Source organism: Nematolebias whitei, chromosome 12 (genome assembly GCF_014905685.2).
Source record: "Nematolebias whitei isolate Nwh7 chromosome 12, NemWhi1, whole genome shotgun sequence".
Taxonomy (NCBI): domain Eukaryota; kingdom Metazoa; phylum Chordata; class Actinopteri; order Cyprinodontiformes; family Rivulidae; genus Nematolebias; species Nematolebias whitei.
Genome location: NC_056509.1, coordinates 2,115,289 through 2,141,499, shown reverse-complemented (window position 1 = coordinate 2,141,499; position 26,211 = coordinate 2,115,289). Strand labels below are relative to the sequence as shown.

General features: G+C 44.1%; 1 protein-coding gene across 1 annotated transcript in view; it reads left to right on the top strand.

The window, feature by feature from the left end:
• Positions 1-9,879, top strand: part of rpf2 (ribosome production factor 2 homolog) — a 72,243-nt gene extending 62,364 nt beyond the window's left edge. The window contains exons 7-10 of the mRNA XM_037685690.1: positions 3,539-3,638; positions 3,731-3,833; positions 3,940-4,084; positions 9,427-9,879. Coding sequence (XP_037541618.1) covers positions 3,539-3,638; positions 3,731-3,833; positions 3,940-4,084; positions 9,427-9,609 — 531 coding nt within the window. The 3' untranslated portion in view covers positions 9,610-9,879. The remainder of the gene's footprint in view (positions 1-3,538; positions 3,639-3,730; positions 3,834-3,939; positions 4,085-9,426) is intronic.
• The last annotated feature ends 16,332 nt before the right edge of the window (positions 9,880-26,211 follow it).

Genomic DNA, 26,211 nt, shown 5'->3' with positions numbered 1-26,211 from the left:
TGTGAACTTGATGTATTTATCCACAGAGTTGATGTGGTCAGTAAAATGTTGGACTTCCTGAGATTTAATTTTAACCCAGGTGTCGTCAACATACCTGAACCAATGACTTGGTGGTGTCCCTGAAAAGGACGTCAAGGCTCTCTTTTCTACCTCCTCCATGTACAGGTTGGCCACAATAGGAGAAACTGGAGACCCCATAGCACACCCATGTTTCTGCCTATAATATTGCTCCCCATATGTGAAGTAGGTTGACTGCAGGCACAGTTTCAAGAGTTGACACAGTTGCTCTGTGGAAAGTGTGGTCCTGCTGCTCAGAGTGGTGTCTGATTTTAATTTTAAACTGACCACCTCTACTGCATCATCAACAGGAATGCACGTAAAGAGTGATGTGACATCAAAAGAGACCATTGTTTCATCAGTCTCCATGATGACATCCCTCACCTTATCCACAAAGTCCATGGTGTTCTGTATGTGGTGTTCTGAGCTGCCAACTAAAGGGATGAGTACAGATGCCAGATATTTGGAAACATTGTAAGTGACAGAGTTAATCATGCTAACAATTGGTCTTAAAGGTACACCTTGTTTGTGGATTTTAGGTAAACCATACAGACTAGGTGTGGCCTCCCCTGGGTACAGTCTGTGGTACAGAATACGGTCAATAGCCTTGTCCTGCTCCAAAATTTTCAGGCAATCTATCAATTTCTTCTTGTAACCACTTCCTGGACCTCTTTTCAGAGGTTCATAATATGATATGATTAATAATAAAAACTAAAAAGAAACAACAAAATATGCAAATATTACCGTAAATATCAAACGTGTACTTAAAAGGAGAAAAAAAAAAAGAAAAGCGCTCTAATGTTAGGGTGCATACTTTTTTTTCCCCTGCTGCTCTCTTCTTCAGGGGTCACCACAGTCGTGTGAAGACTTGACAATTTTTTTTTACGCCAGATGCCCTTTTTGACACAACCACAGACCACTGAGCTAGAGCTGCTATCTAGGGCATCCGGGGGAGCAGATGGTGGGGGTTAAGGGCCTTGCTCAAGGGCCTAGAGTGGGGCAAATGAGGGTGGAGGCAGGTGTGGGTGCTTCACCTATCCCACCCACATTTTGATGTTGTTGGTACCGGGAGTTGAACCGGTGATCTTCCGATCACAGGCCCACCTTTTCTAACCTGTGCTCCACTACTCCCGTTAGGGTGCATACTATATACCTGATTTTACTTTAATCAGTTCAGAGCGTTAACAGTCACTCTCCAATACAAATAAAATGTTTTACATACTGTCATTAAAGGACCTAACAGCCAAATATTGAGTCAAACACAAGCTTAAGAAGAATGCTGGTTGAGGGAGGCTGATCTTAGTTTCTTTCTATCCTTGCCACCCATTGCTGGAATGACATTCGTCCTGGCATATTCCATAGCTTTATCGGAGTCGACAAACCCCTTATCCATCCCTTCTTGCGTGTTGTGAAGCCGTGTAGGAAAAATAAGACCATACTGGATGCCTGCTCAGTTTCAAACGAGTCGTCTCATCTCCGTGAATGCCGCTCATACCTTTGCCACGCTTGGGGTGTAATCAGCTGTGATAAAGATGGATGATTCTTTGAAATGGATCGGGTCACCGCTGCGTGCACATTATAATATCTCCATACAATTTTGATAATAATGTAGCCTGGCCAAGATAACTCTTGATTTATCATCCGAACCTCTCCTACCCATCGTCCGGTGCGCTCGGTCAAATCAGCGGCAACTTGCCCAGCTGCAACACCTCCGTTAGCATCGCTATGCTGTGGGGTGCACGACTCTGGAGATTCAGGAACGCCAATGATCCTAGTATTGTTCCGTCTCACATTCCCTTTCATGGCTTCAAACCTTTTTCTCAGCCCATCAACCTTGTTTTCCAATTCTACCACGGTTCCACGCAGAGCCTCCACTGCATCTGAGCATCTAGGCTGCCCACTTTTAGCCTCTTTTACACTTAGCCTCACTTGGTCAAACTGCTCTGAGGTCTGTGGTGCTATTGGTATCTTCCTCCCTGACCGCCCGGAGTTCGCGCTTTATAAAGTTAAAAACATCCATCAGAGCAGCTTTCATCTCCATCCTAATTATTGCTGTGACTTCAGATTTAATTGAAACCAGAATGTCTGACTTCAGAGCCGACTTGACTACCTCGCCAGAGCCTGGTGCAGCACCACGGTCCAAGGCTGCAACTGTGCCAGCAGCCCTAGTGGGCATAGACCCAGCCGTTTTAGTTTTGTTTAATTTAGAGGTCATATTACAGCTCCATTGAATCAATTCTAAAACGATGCCGATCTCAGAGGAAGAATCCAAAGCGGAGGTGGCAAAAATAAAATTATAAAAGGCAGTTTTTCAAGGAGGGCTGATGGGAGCCTTGCACAATGCTGCTTAATGCCCTGTGGCCATCTTGTGCCCCAACCTGTCAGGCTCTAGTTTAAAATAACAGCTGGCAATGTGTCAGACAGACAATTGGAACAACTTTGTAGAGTTCATTTAGCAGCTTGAATAAAACTTTTGGTGTTTTGTGTTTACTTGTGCCATCTCATACCTCTTCAGTGCATCTCTCTTCTGCTGCTGCTTTTAAAATGACAACACACACATCCACTGAAAGTTTGAAACTACCTTTTTTGTTGTCTAGCTTAAAACACACCTATACTTTAGACTCCTTTGAAAAGAAAAATACTGTTATTTGTTACTAAAACCATTAGAAATGTGGATAAATTCATTAAAAACATTATTTATGTCAACTATCATAACGACGGCACTGATGCCAAATAATCGCAGGAGCCCTAATGCATACAGGTCAAGTTACAGATATGCACAAGTTTTCAAACAGTAGCAAAAAGTAAATGTGTGCAATTAGTCATAAAATTCAGCTACATCATGCTTTGAAACAACCACGACAACTCTATTTTGACAGAAAATTTATTAAGTAGTATTTTTTGAACGTGCTCAGAAATTAGGCAGCAAGATCCTGACTCATGTGAAGAAAATAAAAGCACCCATGAATGATTTGAGACATTTTGGCATATTCCATAGCTTTATCGGAGTCGACAAACCCCTTGTCCATCCCTTCTTGCGTGTTGTGAAGCCGTGTAGGAAAAACAAGACCATACTGGATGCCTGCTCAGTTTCAAAAGAGTCGTCTCATCTCCGTGAATGCCGCTCATACCTTTGCCACGCTTGGGGTGTAATCAGCTGTGATAAAGATGGATGATTCTTTGAGACATGAGACATTTTGGAGACACTCAGAAGTGCTGTTCATCAACTACTGGTAGTCACTTGCTCTTTCAGTCACTTGAGAAGCTGGCTTTGGGCTTAAGTTAAAGGAAGCTTAACAGAAAATGATAGGTAACCAAGCTTTACTAATGTTTTTTTTTTTCTTTCTGGAAAGTTCTGGCTTCAGACAAGCAAACTTCATTTGTGCAACTTATGTACTTAGTGATTACAAACTAAGCTTCAGTCATTGTTATTGCGGGTGACAGATTTATAAACATATAGGGTCTTAATTTTCTGTTGCAGGCCAGCAAGTGTCCTGAAGGAACCAAACCGATGCTTGTGTTTGCAGGAGAAGCTTTTGATACAGACAACGAGTACAAGCGGATGAAGAGCCTACTTATAGGTACACATTCACAATGCAGACTAAGTACAGGGGTTCTTGACATGTAGTCATTCTTCTTATAACAGATCACGGATCTTCTCCCTGTGTCTTAGACTTTTTCAGAGGTCCCACTGTGTCTGCAGTGCGTCTCGCAGGTTTGGAGCATGTCCTGCACTTCACTGCCCAGGAAGGAAAGATCTATCTGCGCAGCTATAGGCATGGAAACTAAAACTGCTTTTAGAGAGATTCAGATGGTTAGCGTTTAGTAGGCACCTTCATGTTTGCTTTATCTACAGTAGAATTGTGTTGGATGTATAAACAGGTGTCTGTTGAAGAAGTCTGGCTGCCGCACACCAAGGATCGAGCTGGAAGAGATCGGGCCATCCTTTGACTTTGTCATGAGAAGAACCCACCTGGCATCAGATGACTTGTATAAGCTGGCTCATAAACAGCCCAAAGCCCTGAAGGTAAAGAACTTGCATGTCAGCCTCCCTTGGTGGGACTCGGGTATCTTTTTCAGATTCACATGTTGCTGGTTGATCTGAAAACATTCAAAGTAACTGAGTAGAGCAACAAGTTTATTAGCAAAATGACATAGGAAAACAATGGAAATATATAATATTTAAATCAGAAGCCATTCAACTATCTTTCAAAAATAATCATGCAATAGTTCAAAGATACAATTGTTTGAGTTTCTCTGTCAGTGAAAGAATTATAAAACAACTGTGGAAGATACAGCAGTTCAGCTCCTCAAACGTCCTAAACTCAAAACTGCTGTAAATCGTTTAAAACATGTTTCAAACCCCTGAGCACTAACAGCTTGTAGTACAACATACAGTAGGTTGCAAAAATATTTATCCCCTTACAGCAGTCTTTGAATTAAATCAAAGATTCTCAGTTAGACTGAGGTCTGGGCTTTGACTGTACTATTCCAGAACTTTTAGCTAGTTCTCCTTAAGCTGATCTGTACAGTTGGTTATTAAAATGTTCATAACAAACACCATGTTTGAGCATAGGGTGGTTCATAAGTATACCTGGTACCAGACCACCTTAGGCCAAAGGTCGATGATTGATTTTGTAATTGTGGCATCGAACCTGCGGCCCTGTGTCTTGGACACTCGAATCAAGACAGGGGCAGAGCTTTTAACTGATCATAACCTGGTGGTGAGTTGGATCCGGTAGCGGAGTAGCTTGCCAGACAGACCTGGTAAACCAAAACATATTGAAAGTGTGAACTGGGGACTTCGGGTGGAGCCACCAGTCCAAGCGACTATTAACCAACACCTCCGGAAGAGTTTTTCATGTGGCCCTGGGGAGGTGGGAGACATGGAATCTAAATGGGCCATGTTCAGGGCCTCCATTGCAGATGCAGCTTCCAGGAACAGTGAAATGAAGGTCATTTGTGCCTGTCTGTACGGCAACCAAAGAATGGAGGACTTGTGAAGCGGCTGATGGGTACAGGGTGGCCAGAAGGACAGCAGATTTGGTGGTTGTTGATGCAAAAACTCGGGCATGGAAGGAATTTGGGAAGGCCATGGAGAAGGACTTTTAGTCAGCCTAGGGAAGTTTTGGCAAAATGTTTGGTGACTCATAAAAGAAAAGGAGGCCCCTTCCCAGGCTGTGTTTGGTTCTGGCTGAAGACTGCTGTCCCAGACTGAGGATATTGTTGAGCAGTGGAAAGAGCTATTCGAGGATCACTTTAATCCACCCACCATGTCCACCTTTGAGGAGACAAAATCTGAGAACTTGGATGGAAGACAAGTCCATTACTATGGCAGAGAAGATGTAATAAATGGCAGGCTGGCTTTCTTGGACTGTGAAGTCTCAATCTCTGATAGAGGACATTTGCAAACTGAGGTGTACTGCAAACCCACCCACACAGACCAGTATTTGCAGTTTGACTCCCATCACCCTTTGGAGCACAAGTTAGGAGTCATCAGGACTCTGTACCACTGAGCAGACAGCATCCCCACTAACTCGGGAGCCAGGCAGAAGGAGAAATCCTACACAAGACAGGCTCTAGAGCAATGTGGATATCCTAACTGGGCCTTCCTGAAAGAAGAAACCCAAACGGGACTCCAGTCAGCCATCAGGTGAAAAGGAGGAACCCAGACCCAGACCAGTGGTCATTCCATATGTTGAGGGGGTATCAGAGAAACTGAGACATTTATTTTCTAAACACAACGTCCCAGTGGCTTTTAAACCCCAAAATACATTAAAGACTGGTTCATCCCAAAGATCCAGTCCCCCGACACAAAGAGAGTAATATTGTGTATGCTGTTCAGTGTCAGGAGGGTGATCAGTCTTACATCTGGGAAACTAGACAGCCACTGGCCAAAAGGATGGACCAGCACAGAAGATCAACATCATCAGGCCAGGACTCTGAGGTCTACACTCATCTCCAGGCCAGAGGTCACTCTTTCAGGGATGAAGATGTTCACATCCTGGACAGAGAGGAACGATGGTTTGAGAGAGGAGTAAAGGAGGCCATCTTTGTGAAAAGAAATCGTCCATCATTAAACAGGGGTGGAGCCTCCGGGTTCAACTGTCCCCCTCTTACAATGCTGTGATTGCTAGTATCACTCAGCCCTCTGTGAACAGTAAACAGCCATCAGGTGCTAATGATCCATTGTTAGGCTGATGGTCCTTCTTGAGCATGTGAGCAGCTGGTTTTGGTTGTCAGCAGCAAAACTGGTTGATCCACTCTGAGAAGGTGCTATTTAAGAGACTGAGCTGAAAACAGCACCTCAGACTGAGGAAGTCTCTTGGATGAAAGACAAAACGTTTCTAGATTTTTTTTTTATTTCAATTAATTTATTTTTTTGAATGTCCAGAGGACCAGATTTAACTTTTTTAGATACTATGGCAGAGGACATCGACATAGTCAAAAAACTCCTCAGTGGCAGGACGCCAGGGGTGGATGAGATTCGTCCCAAGATGCTGAAAACTGAATGTTATTCATTCAAACTTTATTTAAACAGATAAATCACATTGAGCCTCGAAGACTCATTTACAAGTGAGACCTGTTTGGACAGACAAAAACAGTGGCTAACTGGACACATGTAAGAATTAGAGGCGAAAAAAAATTCCTTTCAGACTTTTTTCTTGGCTGATAAAAAACCTCTAATATTGAAAAAACACCTCACACAAACAAGCACATATTTACGTAGACATTCTGCAATCGGAGACGAGAGCGGTCAACAACGCTTATAGACGCTCTCGAGGTCACTGTAATCAGTCAATGTCCTCCATTGAGATCCATAAACGTTCTCGAGGTATGTCGAGAAATGGCCAAGGATAACCTCTATAAGAATCCAGAGTCCTGAAATAATGACAAAGTTTTTTCAGCGGGGATTCATCTGGTTATCAGTTGGAAATTCCTCAGGGAGTGGGTGGTGAGCGTCAGATCACATGTTCTCCAGGTGAATTCAGATAAGATGGCCTTCAAGGACAGCCAAGGTGACCAAAATTTAGATAAACACACAGTTGTTTTGGGGACAGGCATTTTGATCCATTCAGCCCAAAGCATTTGAGTCTGGGTACTCCAGACATGAACCAAGCCATCATAAAGGCAAGCAGCGTGATCGGGTCCAAATTTGCTGCTGACGACCTCCTTGATTGTACATAAAACCAGCACCAGCTGAATCCAAAAAGCAGGAACCAGTTATCATAAATCCAATTAAATATGAGTCCTTAAAATCCACAGATGGCAGCAGAGATAGACACATCATCAAGTTTTCCAGTCGATGAGATATCCAGCTGCGTGCGTGCCAACAGGGTAAATCTGCTCGCCTAAAGCCTGTCTTTTCTTCAAGAAATGTTGTAAATTGAGATGAGGGACCAACTGGTCAAAACAAGTCCATAATTATAGTTCGGAAGATGCAAGAGAGTCTCACAGCAATTTCACAGACAGACAGAGCAGCAAAGCAAAGTGGAGAGGGAGGGAGGGAGGGAGAGAAGCATCCGATCTCGTGGGGAGCGAGTGGTGAAGTGAATGTTATGGGGCTGCCATACAGGTGCTGCTCATAAAATTAGAATATCAAGAAAAAGTTGATTTATTTCAGTAATTCCATTCAAAAAGTGAAACGTAGATTATATTCATTCACTACACACAGACTGATATATTTCAAATGTTTATTTCTTTTAATGTTGATGATTATATCTGACAACTAATGAAAACCCTAAATTCAGTATCTCAGAATATTGTGAACAGGTTCAGTATTGAAGACACCTGGTGCCACACTCTGATCAGCTGATTAACTCAAAACACCTGCAAAGACCTTTAAATGGTCTCAGTCTAGTTCTGTAGCTACACAATCATGGGGAAGACTGCTGACTGGACAGTTGTCCAAAAGACGACCATTGACACCTTGCACAAGGAGGACAAGACACAAAAGGTCATTGCTAAAGAGGCTGGCTGTTCATAGAGTTCTGTGTCCAAGCACATTAATAGAGAGGTGGAGGGAAGGAAAAGTTTACAAGCATTAGAGATAACTGCACCCTGGAGAGGATTATGAAACAAAACCCATTCCAAAATGTGGGGGAGATTCACAAAGAGTGGACTGCAGCTGGAGTCAGTGCTTCAAGAACCACCACGCACAGACGTATGTAAGACATGGGGTTCAGCTGTCGCATTCTTTGTGTCAATCCACTCTTGAACAAGAGACAGCATCAGAAGTGTCTCGCCTGGGCTAAAGACAAAAAGGACTGAACTGCTGCTGGGTGGTCCAAAGTTCTGTTCTCTGATGAAAGTAAATTTTGCATTTCCTTTGTAAATCAAGGTCCCAGAGTCTGGAGGAAGAGAGGAGAGGCACAGAATCCATGTTGCTTGAGGTCCAGTGTCAAGTTTCCACAGTCAGAGATGGTTTGGGGCCATGTCGTCTGCTGGTGTTGGTCCACTGTGTTTTCTAAGGTCCAAGGTCAACGCAGCATCTACCAGGAAGTTTTAGAGACTTCTTGCTTCCTGCTGCTGACCAACTTTATGGAGATTTCATTTTCCAACAGGACTTGGCACCTGCACACAGTGCCTAAGATACCAGTACCTGGTTTAAGGACCATGGTGTCCATGTTCTTAATTGACCAGCAAACTCACCTGACCGTAACCCCATAACCACTGAGCAGTGACACAGACTGATCCACTCCATGTCACACTGCAGACAAAAGGAGCAACAACTAAGTATTGATGCTGTACATGCTCTTACTTTTCATCTTCAGACTTTTCAGTTGGACAACATTTCTAAAAATCCTTTTTAATTGGTCTTAAGTAATATTCTAATTTTCTGAGATACTGAATTTGTAGTTTTCATTAGTTGTCAGTTATAATCATCAACATTAAAAGAAATAAACATTTGAAATATATCAGTCTGTGTGTAATGAAAGAATATAATCTACAAGTTTCACGTTCTGAATGGAATTACTGAAATAAATCAACTTTTTCATGATGTTCTAATTTTATGAGCAGCACCTGTAGTAGACACATCTCTTCAAAGTCGAATGGAGGACTGGGAGAACCACAGTGGCAGATGGGGTGGTGGTTCCCATTTTTAAAAAGAGGGACTGAAGAGCGTGTTCCATTTATTGTGGGATCACAATTCTCCCCCTCCCTGGAAAAGTTTATTCCTGGATGTTCGACGGCAGGCTCCATTAAAAAAAAAAATAATAATTTAAAGAATGTACATGTATACCTGTATTTCAAAATGTATGTATAATTTAAAAATTATACACACCTGTTTTCATCCTCAAGTCAGCTTTGTTCTTGTTTAGACAACAATAATCTCAAAACTGTATTTTTTTCCTCCCACTGCTGCAGCCAAAGAAGAAGAAAAATATTTCCCATGATGCCTTTGGTACCACGTTTGGACGGGTGCACATGCAAAAGCAGGATTTGTCAAAGCTGCAAACACGGAAGATGAAGGGTCTGAGGAAGAGGAAGGCAGAGGTGGATGCTGACGAGCATAGGCAAGACCCTAAAGAGGCAAAAATGGAGAAGTGAAGCTGAGAGGACAGATTGATGGACTTCACTTTAGATCTGAACGTGTCCTTTCTGCATTCTCTGTCTCAACATGTGAGCAGTGTCTAGGCTTGTGGACGTCTTATGACATTTAAATTGTCCAAATGTGTAGATTTAAAACCCAGAAAGTTTAAAGTCCACTTTTGTTATGTTAATGTCATGTATTTAAAATGATTAAAATACATTTTTATCAAGTTATTTTTCATTTACTAAGAATATAATTTCACTAACATAACTTCACTCTAAAATGAATAAAACCCTCCAAACCTTCTTTTGGCTTTTTAGTTATTTTTCATTCAACCTTTATTTAGACAGCTTAATCCCATTGAGCCTCCAGGACTCATTTACAAGAGAGACCTGATTTAACAAAGAATGATGACAACAGTGACAACAATAAACCGTTATAAAAAGGCGTACAGATTTTATTTTTATTTTACTTGCATGTAGTTGTTCTAAACCAGAACTTTAGGGTCGTACTCCTTTAACGAGGTTGTTGCAGCCTAACAAAGGGCCAAAGAGTGTAAATGCACAAAGGTGGTAAAACATCCAATCATTGTCTTTACCCGCTTGCTGGTGCCCATGTGCAGCTATCACTGTGCGAGAGGCGGGTGACACCCTGGACAGGTCTCCAGTCCATCGCAGGGACACAGAGACGAACAACCCTCTCTCTCTCTCACCTAGGGACAATTTAGAGTTACCAATCAGCCTAACATGCGTGTTTTTGGTCTTTTTTTATTCATTCAACCTTTATTTAGACAGATAAGTCACATTGAGCATATAAGACTCATTTACAAGTGAGACCTGTTAAGACAGACAGAAAGTAATGAAACTGGACACGTAGGAATTGGAGGTGAATAAATTCTTATCAGACTTTTTCTTCTTGGCTGAGAAGAGAGCATTTCTCCAGTTTCCTCCCACAGACCGGAGATACCCACACATGCACAGAGAGGCCCCCGGGGTTCGGTCCGGTGACCTCGCTGAGAGACCGCAGTTCTACCAACTGAGCCACCATGCTGCTGGTGGTAAAATAGAAAGTTCACCCTCTTTCAGCTCTAATGTTTAATAATGACACAAATAGGATTGAGTCAGTCACTGCAAGATTCTAAAATGACAAGTCTAACCTCAAGTTAAGTTCAATCCAGTTTACATAGCACCAATTCAATTCAGGGCACTAAATTCAATAATAAAAAGTGTCTAATTTTGTCCAAAAGAGATCTGGCTTCAAATCCAGTTAAACGTAAGATTGTTCACGTTATAAAACAAATTTACTTTCAGTACACTGTGAAATGCCAAACTGTCAAAAATTATCTTAGGCCAGCAGATTAGTCTTGACAATCCCACACCCTGAGTAGCTCATTGACATAGGAAAAGAACACCTTTAACAGACAATAGTGGTTTCTGAGATGAGCGATATAGGCAGCTGCCCAGGGCGGTATCTCATCAAGGGTGGCACGAGTGCCCACCCTCAAAATAATAAAACACATAATTTATTTTAGCCTGTTTAGCTTACATCATAGACATAAATACTGTGGCCTACGTATCGGTTTCCTATCGCCGACTTGTGAAGAGGGAAGTGGACGCCCTCTGCCAGGCGCAGTACATGTAGCTTCTCCTGAGGTCTAACACACAGGTTGAGAAAGGAGAGGGGGCTTTTCTCCTTTGCTGGGCCAGGAATACATTAATAAAATTGACATGACACGACCTGTCAGTCCAGTAGGCTTGTCAGTAACTGACTAATCGGCAATTGCAATTTGTCCTGAAGTGAAAGGCCCCTTACCTGCAGGAGCTGCACCCCCTTTTCCTCAGACAACATTGTCAGGGTTTTGCATTATGAATTCAGTCAACCTTTATCTATGCCCCTTTTGCACCGCCCCTAATAAGCCCCAATTCTGGGCAGCCTGCCACAGAAAGAACCCTTTAGCACCAGCACTTTAGCTAGTATTTTTAGCTGATTTCAGGCTGACTCAGGACCTCTTTTCATCCCTGTTTCTCTGGTGGGACCGAGCGAGCTCAGTTGAGCTGAGTCCCAGTGTTGCCAGGTGAGAAATGTAGGATTATCGTACTAGGGACATAAAATTATCGTATTTTGAGGGAAATTATCGTACATCTGTTATAACCAGAATAACAAATCTATTGAAGCACTATAGTAGTGATGGGTCCGCTTCCAGACCGGCTCTGCTTCTCCTTTTTTTCTTTTCCTCACTCATGGGGCGGGCGCAGCAGACTATCAGCCAATCATGGCCGTTCTGAAGCAAACGCAATACACGTCACTCGTAGGTAACATTTAGAACATTTGTTTGCGAGAGGCTGACAACTGATTACAGCCACTCATTCACAGAATGATCAAATTATCGTATATTTGGCCTTTTATGGGATTATTGATCGTACAGAAGGCAAAATTGTTGTACAAATACGATAATTATTGTACACCTGACAACACTGCCGAGTCCGGCCCGAAACGTGAATGCAAGACTCTGATAGGTCAGGGGGAGGAGTCACTGGCTCAGAAACTTTTCACCGATCCGCCATTTGCAATTTCTCTGGATGCAGAGCAGCGGCTGGATCTATTTTTAAGATTTTAAAAACAATAATAACGCTGTGTTTAATTCTGAAGTCCACGTGTATTTTGTGTTTGGTGACCGACTATAAAATTTGAGCGAGCGGTGTCACTGCGGAGGATCATACGAGCTGCCGAGACGTTGAAGCCCGCGAGGCTGGACCCTGAGCCCCGGCCTTGGCTGCTCACAAAGGACGGATTCGAGCCCTGGCATGCGGGAGGACTGGGATGGAGGGAGGAAACGTTTTTTTAAAAACATTTTATTTATACAAACTGGATTCCAAAAAAGTTGGGACACTAAACAAATTGTGAATAAAAAGTGAATGCAATGATGTGGAGGTGCCAACATCTAATATTTTATTCAGAATAGAACACAAATCACAGATCAAAAGTTTAATCTGAGAGAATGTATCATTTTAAGGGAAAAATCTGTTGTTTCCAAATTTCATGGCGTCAACAAATCCCAAAAAAGTTGGGACAAGTCCATTTTCACCACTGTGTGGCATCCCCCCTTCTTCTTCCAACACTCAACAGACGTCTGGGGACAGAGGAGACCAGTTTCTCCAGTTTAGAAATAGGAATGCTCTCCCATTCATGTCTAATACAGGCCTCTAACTGTTCAATCGTCTTGGGCCTTCTTTGTCGCACCTTCCTCTTTATGATGCGCCAAATGTTCTCTATAGGTGAAAGATCTGGACTGCAGGCTGGCCATTTCAGTACCCGGATCCTTCTCCTACGTAGCCATGATGTTGTGATTGCTGCAGAATGTGGTCTGGCATTATCGTGTTGAAAAATGCAGGATCTTCCCTGAAAGAGATGACGTCTAGATGGGAGCATATGTTGTTCTAGAACCTGAACATAGTTCTCTGCATTAATGGTGCCTTTCCAGACATGCAAGCTGCCCATGCCACAAGCGCTCATGCAACCCCATACCATCAGTGATGCAGGCTTCTGAACGGAGCGTTGATAACAACTTGGGCTATCCTTGTCCTCTCTGGTCCGGATGACATGGCGTCCCAGTGCTCCATAAAGAACTTCAAATCGTGACTCATCTCATTGTGACTCATTGTGGGGAGTGGTGGCGCAGAGGTTAGAGAGGTGGGCCTGTGATCTGAAGATTGCCGGTTCACTCCCTGGCCCTGACAACATCAAAATTGTGGGTGGGGTAGGTGAGACATCCACACTTGCCCCCACCCTCATTCGCCCCACTCTGGGCCCATGAGCAAGGCCCTTAACCCCCACCATGTGCTCCCTAAACAGGTCTCTCTTGAAAATGAGTTCTTGTGGGTCAATGAGATTACCTGTATAAATAAAAGCTAAATGAAAGAAAAAAAAACAGTCTTCCATTTTGCCACACTCCATTTTAAATGACCCCTGGCCCAGTGCAAACGTCTGAGCTTGTGGAGCTTGCTTAGAAATGGCTTCCTCTTTGCACTGTAGAGTTTCAGCTGGCAACGGCGGATGGCACGGTGGATTGTGTTCACTGGCAATGCTTTCTGGAAGTATTCCTGAGCCCATTCTGTTATTTCCTTGACAGTGACATTCCTGTTTGAGGTGCAGTGACGTTTAAGGGCCCGGAGATCACGAGCATCCAGTAGAGTTTTATGGCCTTGACCCTTACGCACAGCGATTGTTCCAGATTCTCTGAATCTTTTCATGATGTTATGCACGGTTGATGATGATAACTTAAAAGTCTTTGCTATTTTACGCTGGGTAACACCATTCTGGTATTGCTGCACTATCTTTCTGTGCAACAATGGAGGAATTGGTGATCCTCTTACCATCTTGGCTTCTGAGAGACACTGACACTCTGAGAAGCTCTTTTTATACCCAATCATGTTGTCAATTGACCTAATTAGTGTTAATTGGTCTTCCAGCTGTTCGTTATATGCTCAATTTCCTTTTTCCAGCCACTTATTGCTACTTGTCCCAACTTTTTTGGGATTTGTTGACACTGAAATTTGAATCAACATATTTTTCCTTTAAAATGTTACATTTACTCAGATTAAACTTTTGATCTGTCATCTATGTTATATTACGAATAAAATATTGACGTTTGCCATCTCCACATCGTTGCATTCAGTTTTTATTCACAATTTGTTTAGTGTCCCAACTTTTTTGGAATCCGGTTTGTAAAAAATAAGTTTTTTTTAATCAGTGAAGATTAAAAATAAATAAACGGTGCCGACTTTATCGTGAAATCCTGTTTTCCCTTTGACTTTATTAAATAATCTGTTAATTAAAGTTAATTCAACTGAAAAATTATAAAAAGACAAAATTATTGAATCTCTCATATTTCCCTCCAACATGTTTAAAGAAGAGACACAGCCTTGGTTCAACTTTATTCTAACCCACACATGTACAAATCACAAAACAAGATTACACTTTAAATTAAAGCTTTAAATCATAGATAAACTTTAATTCAAAGCTAAAAATAATTTGTAAACAAGAAACAAAACCACAATAATAATGTCATCACTGTATATTTCCATACAATGGTGAAATTAGTCTCTGCATTTAATCCATCCACCACCAGGTGGTGCAGTGGGCAGCTATTGAAAGCGCCCGGGAGGCATTTTGGGGATGAGGTGTGCTGCCCAGAGACGCCACGTGATGTGCAGTGACTGGGGATCGAACCTGGGACTTTTGGGTCCCAAGCCCGCTGCCCTGCCTTTACACCATCTCGGCCCCCATGAGTGCAAATACATCAAATGATGAAGAAAAATATAGAATTTTAAATATAGATATCCTGATGCATGCTCGATAATCCAGGTAGAAAAATCTTAAAAACTTAAGTCTGGTCCTCTGAACATTCAAAAAAACAAACAAAAAAAAATCTAAAAACGTTTCTTCTTTCATCCAAAAGACTTCTTCAGTCTGAGGAGCTGTATTCAGCTCAGTCTTATATAAATAGCTATGAGCTGAATACAGCTCCTCAGACTGAAGAAGTCTTTTGGATGAAAGAAGAAACATTTCTACATTTTTTTATTTTGTCTGTTTGTTTTTTGAACGTCCAGAGGACCAGACTTAACTTTTTTAGATTTTAATATAAATGTTTTTGTAGAATCTGGTTCATCAGATTTAATTCAGTTCAGTTTATTTATACAGCACCATGTCACAACAGAAGTCGTGTCAGGGCACTGAACAGAAACATTCATATATAAAAATAATAATTTAATATTATTTATCTGAGGAGCAGACTGCTTTGAGTATCTCATCGCAGAACTCTCATTAGCAGGACTTGGACTCTGGACACGCCTTCAGAATGGGTCCTAAAGTGCAGGTGCAAATCCAGGCTGAGCAGAGTAGGGGCAGTGCAAAAGGGACATTAAGACAGATAAATCACATTGAGCCTAGAAGACTCATTTGCAAGTGAGATCTGTTTGGACAGACAATAAAAAGTGGTGAAACTGGATACATGTACGAATTGGAAGCAAAAAAAATTCCTATCAGACTCCTTCTTCTTGGCTGAGAAGAAAAACTAATATTAAAAAAACACCTCGCACAAATAGCACATAGTGTCGTAGACATTCCGCAGAGGGGGGAGATGACAAGAGCGGTGAGCATTTCCATAGACGCTCTCGAGAGCACTGTAAGAGTTCGGATAAGGATGGAATAATCAACCAGTTCCCTCTGGTGAGATCCATAAACATTCTCGACGGATGTCGAGAAATGGCCAAGGACAACGCCTATGCGAATCCAAGAGTCCTGAAATGATGACACAAGTTTATTCAGCTGGTTTCCTCTGGTTATCAGTTGGAAATTGCTCAGGAAGAGGGTGGTGAGCGTCAGATCACATGTTCTCCAGGTGAATTCAGATAAGATGGCCTTCATGGCCAGCCAGGGGAGCCAAATTCAGAGAAACACACAGTTGTTTTGGGGACAGGAAGAACTTAATGACATCTTCCTTGAGTCTGTGTTGGTCCAAACGGTTCCGAAATGTCCAAATTACATGGACACCAATGGAACGTAACTGAGTAAAATCCCCGAGATCTGATCCATTCAGCCCAAAGCATTTGATTCTGGGTACTCGAGGCACGAACCAAGCCATCATAAAGGCAAGCAGCGTGATCGGGTCCCACTAGACCTTTTTCACGACAACCGGAAGTAGCGTCTCCTGCTGCTGGGTCACTTCCTGTTATTGCGAGTCTATGGAAGTGCAAGCCTTTTCTTTCGCTGATGTGGAGGAAATCGCAGCGGTGAATTCTTGAACCAATAAACTTGAGAAAGGATAAAAGTTCTTCCATGAAGAATATATCCACAGCTATCAAGGTAAGAAAAGACGTAGCTTAGCGAGCTAACCATTAGCTACAACATATGAAGTACATAAACATCGTAATAAAGCCTAATTTAGTGTGCTAAGTTATTTGGAATATTTGAGACAGACGTGGTATAAACTTTTAAATGATATTTTAACATTCTGATATGTGTTTGTTATTACAGTTTGTGAAAGAAAATGTACAAGGTGTTAGTTATAAGATGTTATGATGCTTGATGTTCAAATTGTGCTTCTGCATAACTACAGGTCAAATATTGTCGAGGGACAGGTAGTTGTCAGAGCTAGATGCTTCAGGTCCATGAAGAAAGATGAGGAACCACAGACTGCAGGTTTGAAACAGTCAGAAAGCCGGTCGGCTCATGTTCATTAGTTCCTGTTCATTTCTGACAGCTGAAGAACTTTGACGTACGATGGACAACTTCTGTACCGAGAGCTCACAGTAACATCTTCCTGCTCACTGGTTACTGTTTGTGGTAGCAGCAAAGTCTGTTTTGTTCTGCTGATGTTTCAGCTCATCTTCAAACTACAATCTATTACTTGTTTAAAGCTAAATATGTTATAACAAGTATTATCTGTTTTAGATCTCACTGGGTGACAGCAGGAGAAAAACTACATCAGCTGGAGTCCCAACAACGTATCAATCTTGTCCTAGATGGTCTCTAAACTTTGGAGCTGATATCCAGATGTGGTCCTGTGCCACAGGGCTCACAGATGTTTTACCAGTGCCCACCTGAGAAGTCCTGCGTAGCATCATTGTGGACCACATGGCTCCACACTTCCTGCTCTTCCTCCGATGCTGCAGTCTTCCCAACATGTTTTGTGTCCACACTTCACATCTTCAGTCTCTGCAAGTGTCACTGGAAACGTCTTCTCAGAGGCCAGAACCAGTGAGCAGTCCAGATGTTCTGCAGGGGTGCAGCTTCTACAACCAAGGCTTACTGCTGTTTCCATGTTGCAGAAGAAGTGTGGAGTCTGCTGACGTGTTTTACTTCAACACCTTCATCCATGTGTTTATATCAACGCAGTCAGAATCATAAAATGTACAAATCACTTTTGTTCCTTCATATTTTTAATATTCAGTCTCAAGCTGTGAATTACTGTAAATACTGTAAATACTGTAAACAGTTGTTACTCATGAAAAATACATAAATGTGCCAATTTCTTTAAAATAGCATAATTTTGGGGAAAAATATCTATAATCCACTATCAATTTATAGTGTACAGCTATAAAATGTTAAATACTTAAGGTTTTGTTGTTGTTGTTTTTACTAGATATTGTAAATGACACTTGTTTTCCTTTCAATAAAACTGAATCAATCCACAAATTAAATAAAAACAGTATAGTTTGCTGCTCAAGTGTGTTTTAATTGAAGAATGTTTAAAATAATTCAAAACCTTTAAATAACTAATTACATAACACAAGAACAATATGTAACAAGCTTGGTATGGATGTTATTTTTATTTTATAAACTTACTGCAACATAAACTTAGGACTTTAATCCAAGAACATAATTTATACAGAAAAGACTCTTGGGTTTGTTTACAAGTAAACAGGAGACTGTTCCAAGATACAATATACATTTTATTAACACTAAGTTAAAAACCTATTCTAATGGAGGCAATAATGGTTATGGTTCTTAAAATAAATATTCTTTCCAGTGTTCAGTCAACTAAAAGACAAAAGGATAGCAGAAATTCACCCACGAGCTGTGATGCACGAGACACGAGTGGAACAGAACCTACACGAGACTGGACTGCACCTTCAACCTGGAACATAAATATGCAATTAAGTAAACAAAAATAAATATGAATAATATTTAAGAATTACAAAACAAACATGGGCCTCACATTCACATATAAAAATAGTTGAAAATGACTCCAGCCTTTAGCTCACCCAATCTTCTCTCAGGTAAGACACTGACTAATCATGGTGACTCAAGCAGGAGTGAGAGTCCACCAACAGGACTGAGCAGAATGAGGACAGCTGGGAGTGCACCAGTAAAACCACTAAATAAAATATGGTTAGCAAGATTGTTTCAATTATTGAGCTTATTGACGTTATTATTATTGTTTTTGACATTATTATTATTATTGTTGACATTATTATTATTATTGTTGACATTATTATTATTGTTGTTGACATTATTATTATTATTATTGTTGACATTATTATTATTATTATTATTGATATTATTATTATTATTATTGACATTATTATTATTGTTTCTGTTGACATTATTATTATTGTTGTTGACATTATTATTATTATTATTGACATTATTATTATTATTGTTGTTGACATTATTATTGTTGTTGACATTATTATTATTGTTGACATTATTTCTGTGAAGATCAATACATTTTGTGAGTCAGTGCATGTAACTTGATGTCTCCATGACTTACATGACAAGTTTATAATGTAGCATCTTACTGTGATATTTACCTGTGGGTGGATGTGGCACCAGGTGAAGTGAGTTTCACGTGGACTCCAGTAGCAGCTTCAGCCTGGCTGGCTTTCTGTGAGAGGACAAGCTGCTGTTTCTGAGTCTTATTTTTTTTTTTTGAGATGGCCTCCCTTCTCCCCTTACAGCCATCCTTTCCACACATTATTATGAAATATTTATTCTAGTGATTATCTAGTGTAGGATTATTTTTTTTAATAGGATAGAAAGAAAGAAAAGACAAAGTAAGACTCCAAAATATAAGAAATATACACAAATAGAGCACACGGCAAAACACCCGGCCACTGTCTGTTCACCTGCAAAGAACATGACAAAACACAGCAACAAAATACATACGTATAAAGAACTTAAAATATTCATGGCTTTGCAGTAAGTTTCCATAAATATACATACCCATACCTACACCTATATACATACATACATACACATGAATGCACATTCATATACATATCTATATATCTACATATAAAGCCTACATAAGCATCCCTGCTTCTATTTGTGTGTGGTTGTGAGCATGCATAAGTGTATAAGGCTTCTCTAATAGAACATTTAATAGTAACTGTGAAGCAGCAGAGACCCGACCCCCAAGACCAGAGGCAGACGAAAAAGGGGGGACCAGAGCACAAGACCCCAGGAGGGACCCCGACCGCGGAGCCCCCAGGGCACACCACACAGGACGAACCACTCGCCCACCCCCCAGATCGGACCACAGGGGAGAGCCGGAAGATCCCCACCAGCGACCACATACAGTGACCCCCCGGGGCCAACAGCGACGAACTCATAGGCCGCCGCCGGAACCCGCCGCACCGATGCAGGTCCAGGCCCAGGCACGGAGGCCCGGGCACCGAGGACCCACACCACCCAGGCCAAGGCCTGACAGGGCCAGAGGACCCGAGCCCCACCAGGCAGACACCAGGCTGAGCCGACACACGCCCAAGTGCCCAAGCGCCCAGCCCCCGACTCCAAGGGCCCCAAGCGCGCCGGCAGGCAAGGGCACACCCCACCAGTGGCCCGCGCAATAGGGGCGCGATGCCAAGCACCCGCAGTTGTATCAAAGAGGGGGCAGTCCGAGTCTCGGCCTAACAAATACCCATTCATACACAGACACAATCACACAGTCCCAGCCTCATTCTCACACTCACTCACTCAAAGACATACAATAACGATACATTTCATTCTTATTCCCGATACGCACTCTATACCCCCCAGGTCCAAGACATGTACCCGCCCTCTACAGGGGGCAGCCCATGCCAGGAGGTAGACCCATTCATTCTCGAGCGGAGAGGAGCCAATATCCCAGACCCGGCCCAGGCCACGCCCAGCCGACAGGACACCCCCCCCCCCCCCCCCAAAGAGGACACGCCACTGACCACCCCCACACACCGCCAACAACCAAGCACACACCCCCAGCCGACCGCCTGCCGGGCCCCGGCAGCCACCCCAGCCAGCGGGCCAACCATGGCACCCAAGAGCCAAGCTCAGTGGGTCCAAACAACCCCAGGGAGAGCACAGCGCCAGCACCGCCCACGGCAATCCCCCAGACCCCAAACCCCCACATAGTCCTGGTCAACACCCGACGGCCTGCCCTTCTCCCGGACCCCACCCCTGGAATGGCAGTTAGGGAACTAGGGGGGGAGGAAAAAAAAAAAATAAGACCCCGACACATACACCCCCGCCCCTAGATGTGCTGTTGATGTGTGTTGTTGTATAGTGCCATTAAAAAGGACAGAAGAAGGAGCAAAGGCTGGCATGATGCCAGTTTCCCCTCCACCCCAACTCTATCCAAACCCTAGTGTCTAAATGCAACCGTTGTAAGTGAGCACAGGCACAGGGGGTGAGAGTAAGGTCTTCCCACCACCCATAGCCATGTGCCCACCTCAAGTTCCTATATGTGAATGTCATGAGGATGTTATGAATGAATGTCTAAGGTGTACAATAAAATTGAGTCCCAGGTGGCTATGGTCAACAGAGATGTAAAATTATTGCAGCACACCCGAACCCAAACAACCCTAAATGTGTGGAATTGAAATGAAGAGGGTGGAGGTGCATGGTGAGGGATGGGGAGAAATAACTGTGAGAGCAAATGCTCCCACAGGGAGTCAGCTCCCCCACTGACCCAACACCCCCCCCCCCCAGTTCCCCAAGGTCCACCCAGGGATTGAGGCCAAGACACCTCTCCATCTGGACCGACCGCCAGGCCCGCTGAGCTCCAGACCAGAGAGGGACAGAGCCCCAAGGGCCACCAGAAGCAGTACCAGCAGCCCACACACCCGAGGGCCGCCAGGACCCCCACAAACCACAGTCAGCCCGCCACCAGATGAAGCCAAACCCCACCAGGATGACCCGGGCAAGAGCGCCCGCCCAACCGCCGACAGAGCCAGGAAGCACCGGGAGCGAGCCCCCACCACAGGAAAGGGGCCAGCCATTCGGCCATGCACAGTCCCGGGCTGCCCCCAAGGACATCCACCCCCTCCCCACCCCAGAAGAAATACTACACCAACCCTCATTCGGACATCTCTCAAAACACATAGCACACTAGACACCTAGGCTGGGTCAAACTACCCCCTCTTAGGGGCCACTGGTCACACCCCCAAACACCCAATCCCCCAGCCCATGAACCCACAACCCACCAGCGAGCCGAAGGCCCCTGCCCAGAACCGGGCACCAGAGCGCAATCCGGCCCAGAGCCCGGCAACCCGCCCGCCAGAGCCCAACATCCCCGATCCCCACAGGCCCAAGCCCGGGGGCGACAAGCCCCCAGAACCCCAAGCCCCCACGCCCACCCCGAACCCACACCAGCACAGCCAGGCTACCAGATCGTTGACCCACGACCGCCGCCACAGACCACCTGAGGGCCCGCATGCAGCCACCAGCAGACATCCCCCAGAACCACCCAGGCCCTCCCCAGAGGGAAAGCAGTGCCCCCCTGCCCAGGTACCCCCAAGAGCCCAGCCCCCGGCAACCGTCCCGGCACCCCAAACCTGACTCATGTAGCATTCTGTGAAATATTGGTTCCAGGATGTTCCAGAACTCTATAAAATTTTGCTGGATATCCATCTGGGCCTGGAGATTTCTTTTTAGGCATGTTTTTAATGGCTTCACGGAGCTCATCTGATGTTAATGGTGAGTCTAGTTCTGAAGATTGACTACTGTCTAGTTTTGGAAGCATTACTCTCTCCAAGAATTGATTAATATCTTCATCTGTTGGATTTATTTGCGGAGTGTATAGAGTTTTATAGAAATCTCTAAAAACACTATTTACTTTGTAAGAATATGTTCTGATCTGGAGCAGGGAGAGGAGGAGCAGTTGTCTTCCATTTCAGAAGGTTTATTTTACATGTAAAATACAAGATCACCAGCCCTGGGCCATTGTAACTCCACCATGTGGTCACGAACAATGGCGCAGAGCGTAAGCAGACAACCCATCTTCTTCAGAGCTCGGCCACACCTCCTGGAGTCATCATCACCATCAGCGAATGGGAGGTCCTACTCTTATCGTGTGACCCAGCTCTCAACCAATAATATCTCGCCATCTTGTGTTCTATAATGGTGGGTGCGTGAATGTTGGGAGTTGTAGGCATGTGGCTGAAACTACATTTTCTACCGGAAACGGAATCAGATCATGTTTTTAACACATCATTCTAAATATCAAAAACAGGATACATATATCTAGACATTTCATTAAGTTAATATATTATCTGATAAAATTATATTTCAACTTTTTCCTCGTCTTAAGTTATATTACCATTTGTGTCTTTAATACCATATACTGTATAGACGTTTTTTCTTTATTTAATTTGAGTTGATTAGCTAAAAAGCTCCCTGATTTATTACTGTGTTCAAAATGTTCTAAGCGAAGTCTTTGTACCAAGAATTTGTTTTTTTTGTCAATACATTCATTTAGTTCTAATTTTATCTTGCGTAGTTTTTTCTGTGTTTCCTCTCCTTGTAAACTTTCTAATAATTTAATAGATTTCTCTAATTCCGCAATACGTTTATTTTCTTTTTTCTTTTTGTTTGTTGCAAAAAGAGAATGCAGGATGATTATCGATGAGACGGGGGGAGGAGGGAGGTTGGCAGGAGGGCACAGAGGGCTCTCTAGGACAGGTTTAATTTGTGAAACATGGATGGTTGGATGGATGCGCATTGAAGCCAGAAGACTCAACCTGACAGCAGACGGATTAATGAGTCTAACAATAGGAAAAGGACCAATGAAGCGAGGGGCCAACTTTTTGGGATAGTCCTTTAAATTAATGTCCCTGGTGGACAACCACACCTTCTGGCCGACTGAGTAGGATGGAGCCTTGGAACGGTGGCGATCTACCATCCTCTTGGTTACAGCCACGGTGCAAAGTAACGCTGCCTTGGTTTGACGCCAGATGTGTCTACAGCATCTGAAATGGTGCTGTACCGATGGTACAGCAACCTCAACTTCCTGGCTGGGGAAGAGAGGTGGTGCATAACCCAAGGAGGCCTCAAATGGAGACAACCCGGTAGCAGAAGAGGTATGCGTGTTGTGGGCATACTCTACCCAGACCAGGTGTTGAGACCATGCAGATGGGTTCTCCTGGATGATGCACCGGAGGGTAGCCTCGATCTCCTGGTTGCATCTCTCTGATTGGCCATTAGACTGGGGATGATAACCAGACGTGAGACTAGACGAGGCACCCAAAGAATTACAAAATGCTTTCCAAACCTGAGAAACAAACTGTGGACCCCTGTTGGATACCACGTCCGCAGGAATGCCATGAATACGAAAAACATGTTGTACCAACAACTGGGCTGTCTCTAATGCGGAGGGTAGCTTGGTCAGGGGAACGAGATGAACAGCCTTAGAGAACCTGTCGATAATAGTAAGGATGACTGTGTGGCCTGCTGATGGAGGTAACCCGGTGACAAAGTCCAAAGAAATATGAGACCACGGCCGACTAGGAGTAGGGAGGGGCTGAAGCAAGCCTGCAAGTGGTTTATGTCCACTTTTGTTTCTGCAGCAGGTCTGACAGGTGGAGACAAATTCTTTAACATCTTGACTCATAGTGGGCCACCAAAAGTGTCTCTTTATTAGAGCCATCATGCGGTTGGTTCCAGGATGGCAAGACAATTTGTTGGTGTGGACCCAAACGAGAATGCGGGCCTTCACCGCTGAGGGTACGAACATCCTGTCCTTGGGGCCAGTCTTGGGATCCGGTTCCGCCTTTTGAGCCTCCAAGACCTCCTCAGTGATAGGCCATGAGAGTGCACCGACCACACAGGACGAAGGGATGATGCTGACCTCCCTCTCACCGTCATCTGATGCTGAGAATTGGCGGGACAAAGCATCTGGTTTAACAGTTTTTGAGCCGGGTCTGTAAGTGAGAGAAAAGTTAAAGCGATTGAAAAATAGGGACCATCTTGCTTGTCTAGGATTAAGACGTTTAGCATTTTGAATGTAAATCAAGTTTTTGTGATCCGTCCATATGAGAAATGGAACATCGGTGCCCTCTAACCAATGTCGCCATTCTTTTAGAGCCATCTTGACGGCCAGGAGTTCTCTATTTATCATAGTTCTGTTCAGCCGTAGACAAACATTTAGAAAAAAAAGCACAGGGATGTATTTTATTATCCTTTCTACATCTCTGAGACAGGACAGCTCCCACCCCTGTATCGGAAGCATCCACCTCCAAAATAAACTGTCTCTTGGGGTCAGGGTGGCAGAGGATAGGAGCAGAGGAGAACAGATCCTTAAGTTTGTTCAAGGCTGAATCTGCTTCGGGAGTCCACCTGAAGGTCCGTAGTGTAGAGGTGAGCTGAGTGAGGGGGGCTGCCGCCTGGCTGTACCCCTTAATGAACCTCCTGTAGAAATTGGCGAATCCCAGGAATCGTTGCAGCTGCTTACGGTTTTCCGGGACGGGCCAATCCACCACTGCCTTAACCTTGTTGGGGTCCGTGCGATATTGTCCCCCTTCAAAAATAAAACCAAGAAATGAGACCGTGGAGACGTGGAACTCACACTTTTCAGCCTTCACATAGAGTTGATTTTCGAAAAGTCTTTGTAAAACTGACCTGACATGATGGGTGTGTTGTACCGGGTCAGTGGAGTAAATGAGAATGTCGTCCAAATACACAAAGACAAACTGGTTCAGAAAATCACGGAGAACATCATTAACTAAAGCCTGAAAAACTGCTGGGGCGTTGGTGAGGCCAAATGGCATGACCAGGTATTCAAAATGTCCTAACGGGGTCTTGAAGGCTGTCTTCCACTCGTCTCCTTCTTTTTTTGTTGTTTTTTTGTTTTTGTGAGCTCAGTTTAAGTGTAGAAACATTGTGAAGTGTTTCAATGAACTTATCATCATCGCTCAATTATTATTATTTTTTTAAATTTTTTATTTTATTTTATTTTTTTTAAAGAAAGAGAAGAAAGAAGAATAAATAAATAATAAAAGAGAAGAAGATAAGACGAGAGACCACCATGACAAAACAACATGCACAGCACAATGCCACCCACAATATCACCATGAAACATTCGACATCGCACAAGGAATCATCTAGCTTCCACCACTACCCAACCTAGCATGCATCTGTCAAAGCACCTGAATCCAAACACGCGCGCAAGCACGCCCGCCACCACCAGATTTCTCCAAAAGAATGCCCAATAGTGAACGCGGGGGCCCACAGACCCGCCCCCGAGCCCCAAGAGTCTCCCAACAGGGAGAACCGCACCCCCCCAGAGAGGAGCAGAGGAAAGAACCGGGTGACCCCAGCCACCACAATGCAGAGCCTCCAGGAAGCTGCAGCGACGAGCCCACAGGCCCGGCCAGCGACCCATGCCCCCCCCAAGTAGATCTGGCCATGGACACCGAGCCCCAAGCCCCGAGGCCATACCACCCCCCAGCAGAGCCCCGACAGAGCCAGGGCACCCAGGCCCCGCCAGGCAGCAACCAGGGCAGACCGACGTGCACCCCACCACCTAGCCCAGACACCGAGAGCCACCAATGCACCGGCAGCAAGGGGGTCCCCCGCCAAAGGGGGGCACGACCGGGGGGAGTGGGCCCCACACCAAACGTGGGGCCCAAATTGATCCAAGAGAGGGGGGACCACCAAAAACCCAACCTGAGCAACCAACAGGCACACACAGATAGCCCGACAGAATCTCCGTCGGGCCGACCGCATGCACCATCTACCTGACAGCGACCACAGGCCGGCCCCAGCCCAAGGGGCAGAGGAGCAGGGAGCCGCAGCTGAGGAGGGCCGGCTCTCACATCAAGAGCTCCGCACCATAGGCCCAGAGACGCCCCAGCACGCCACCC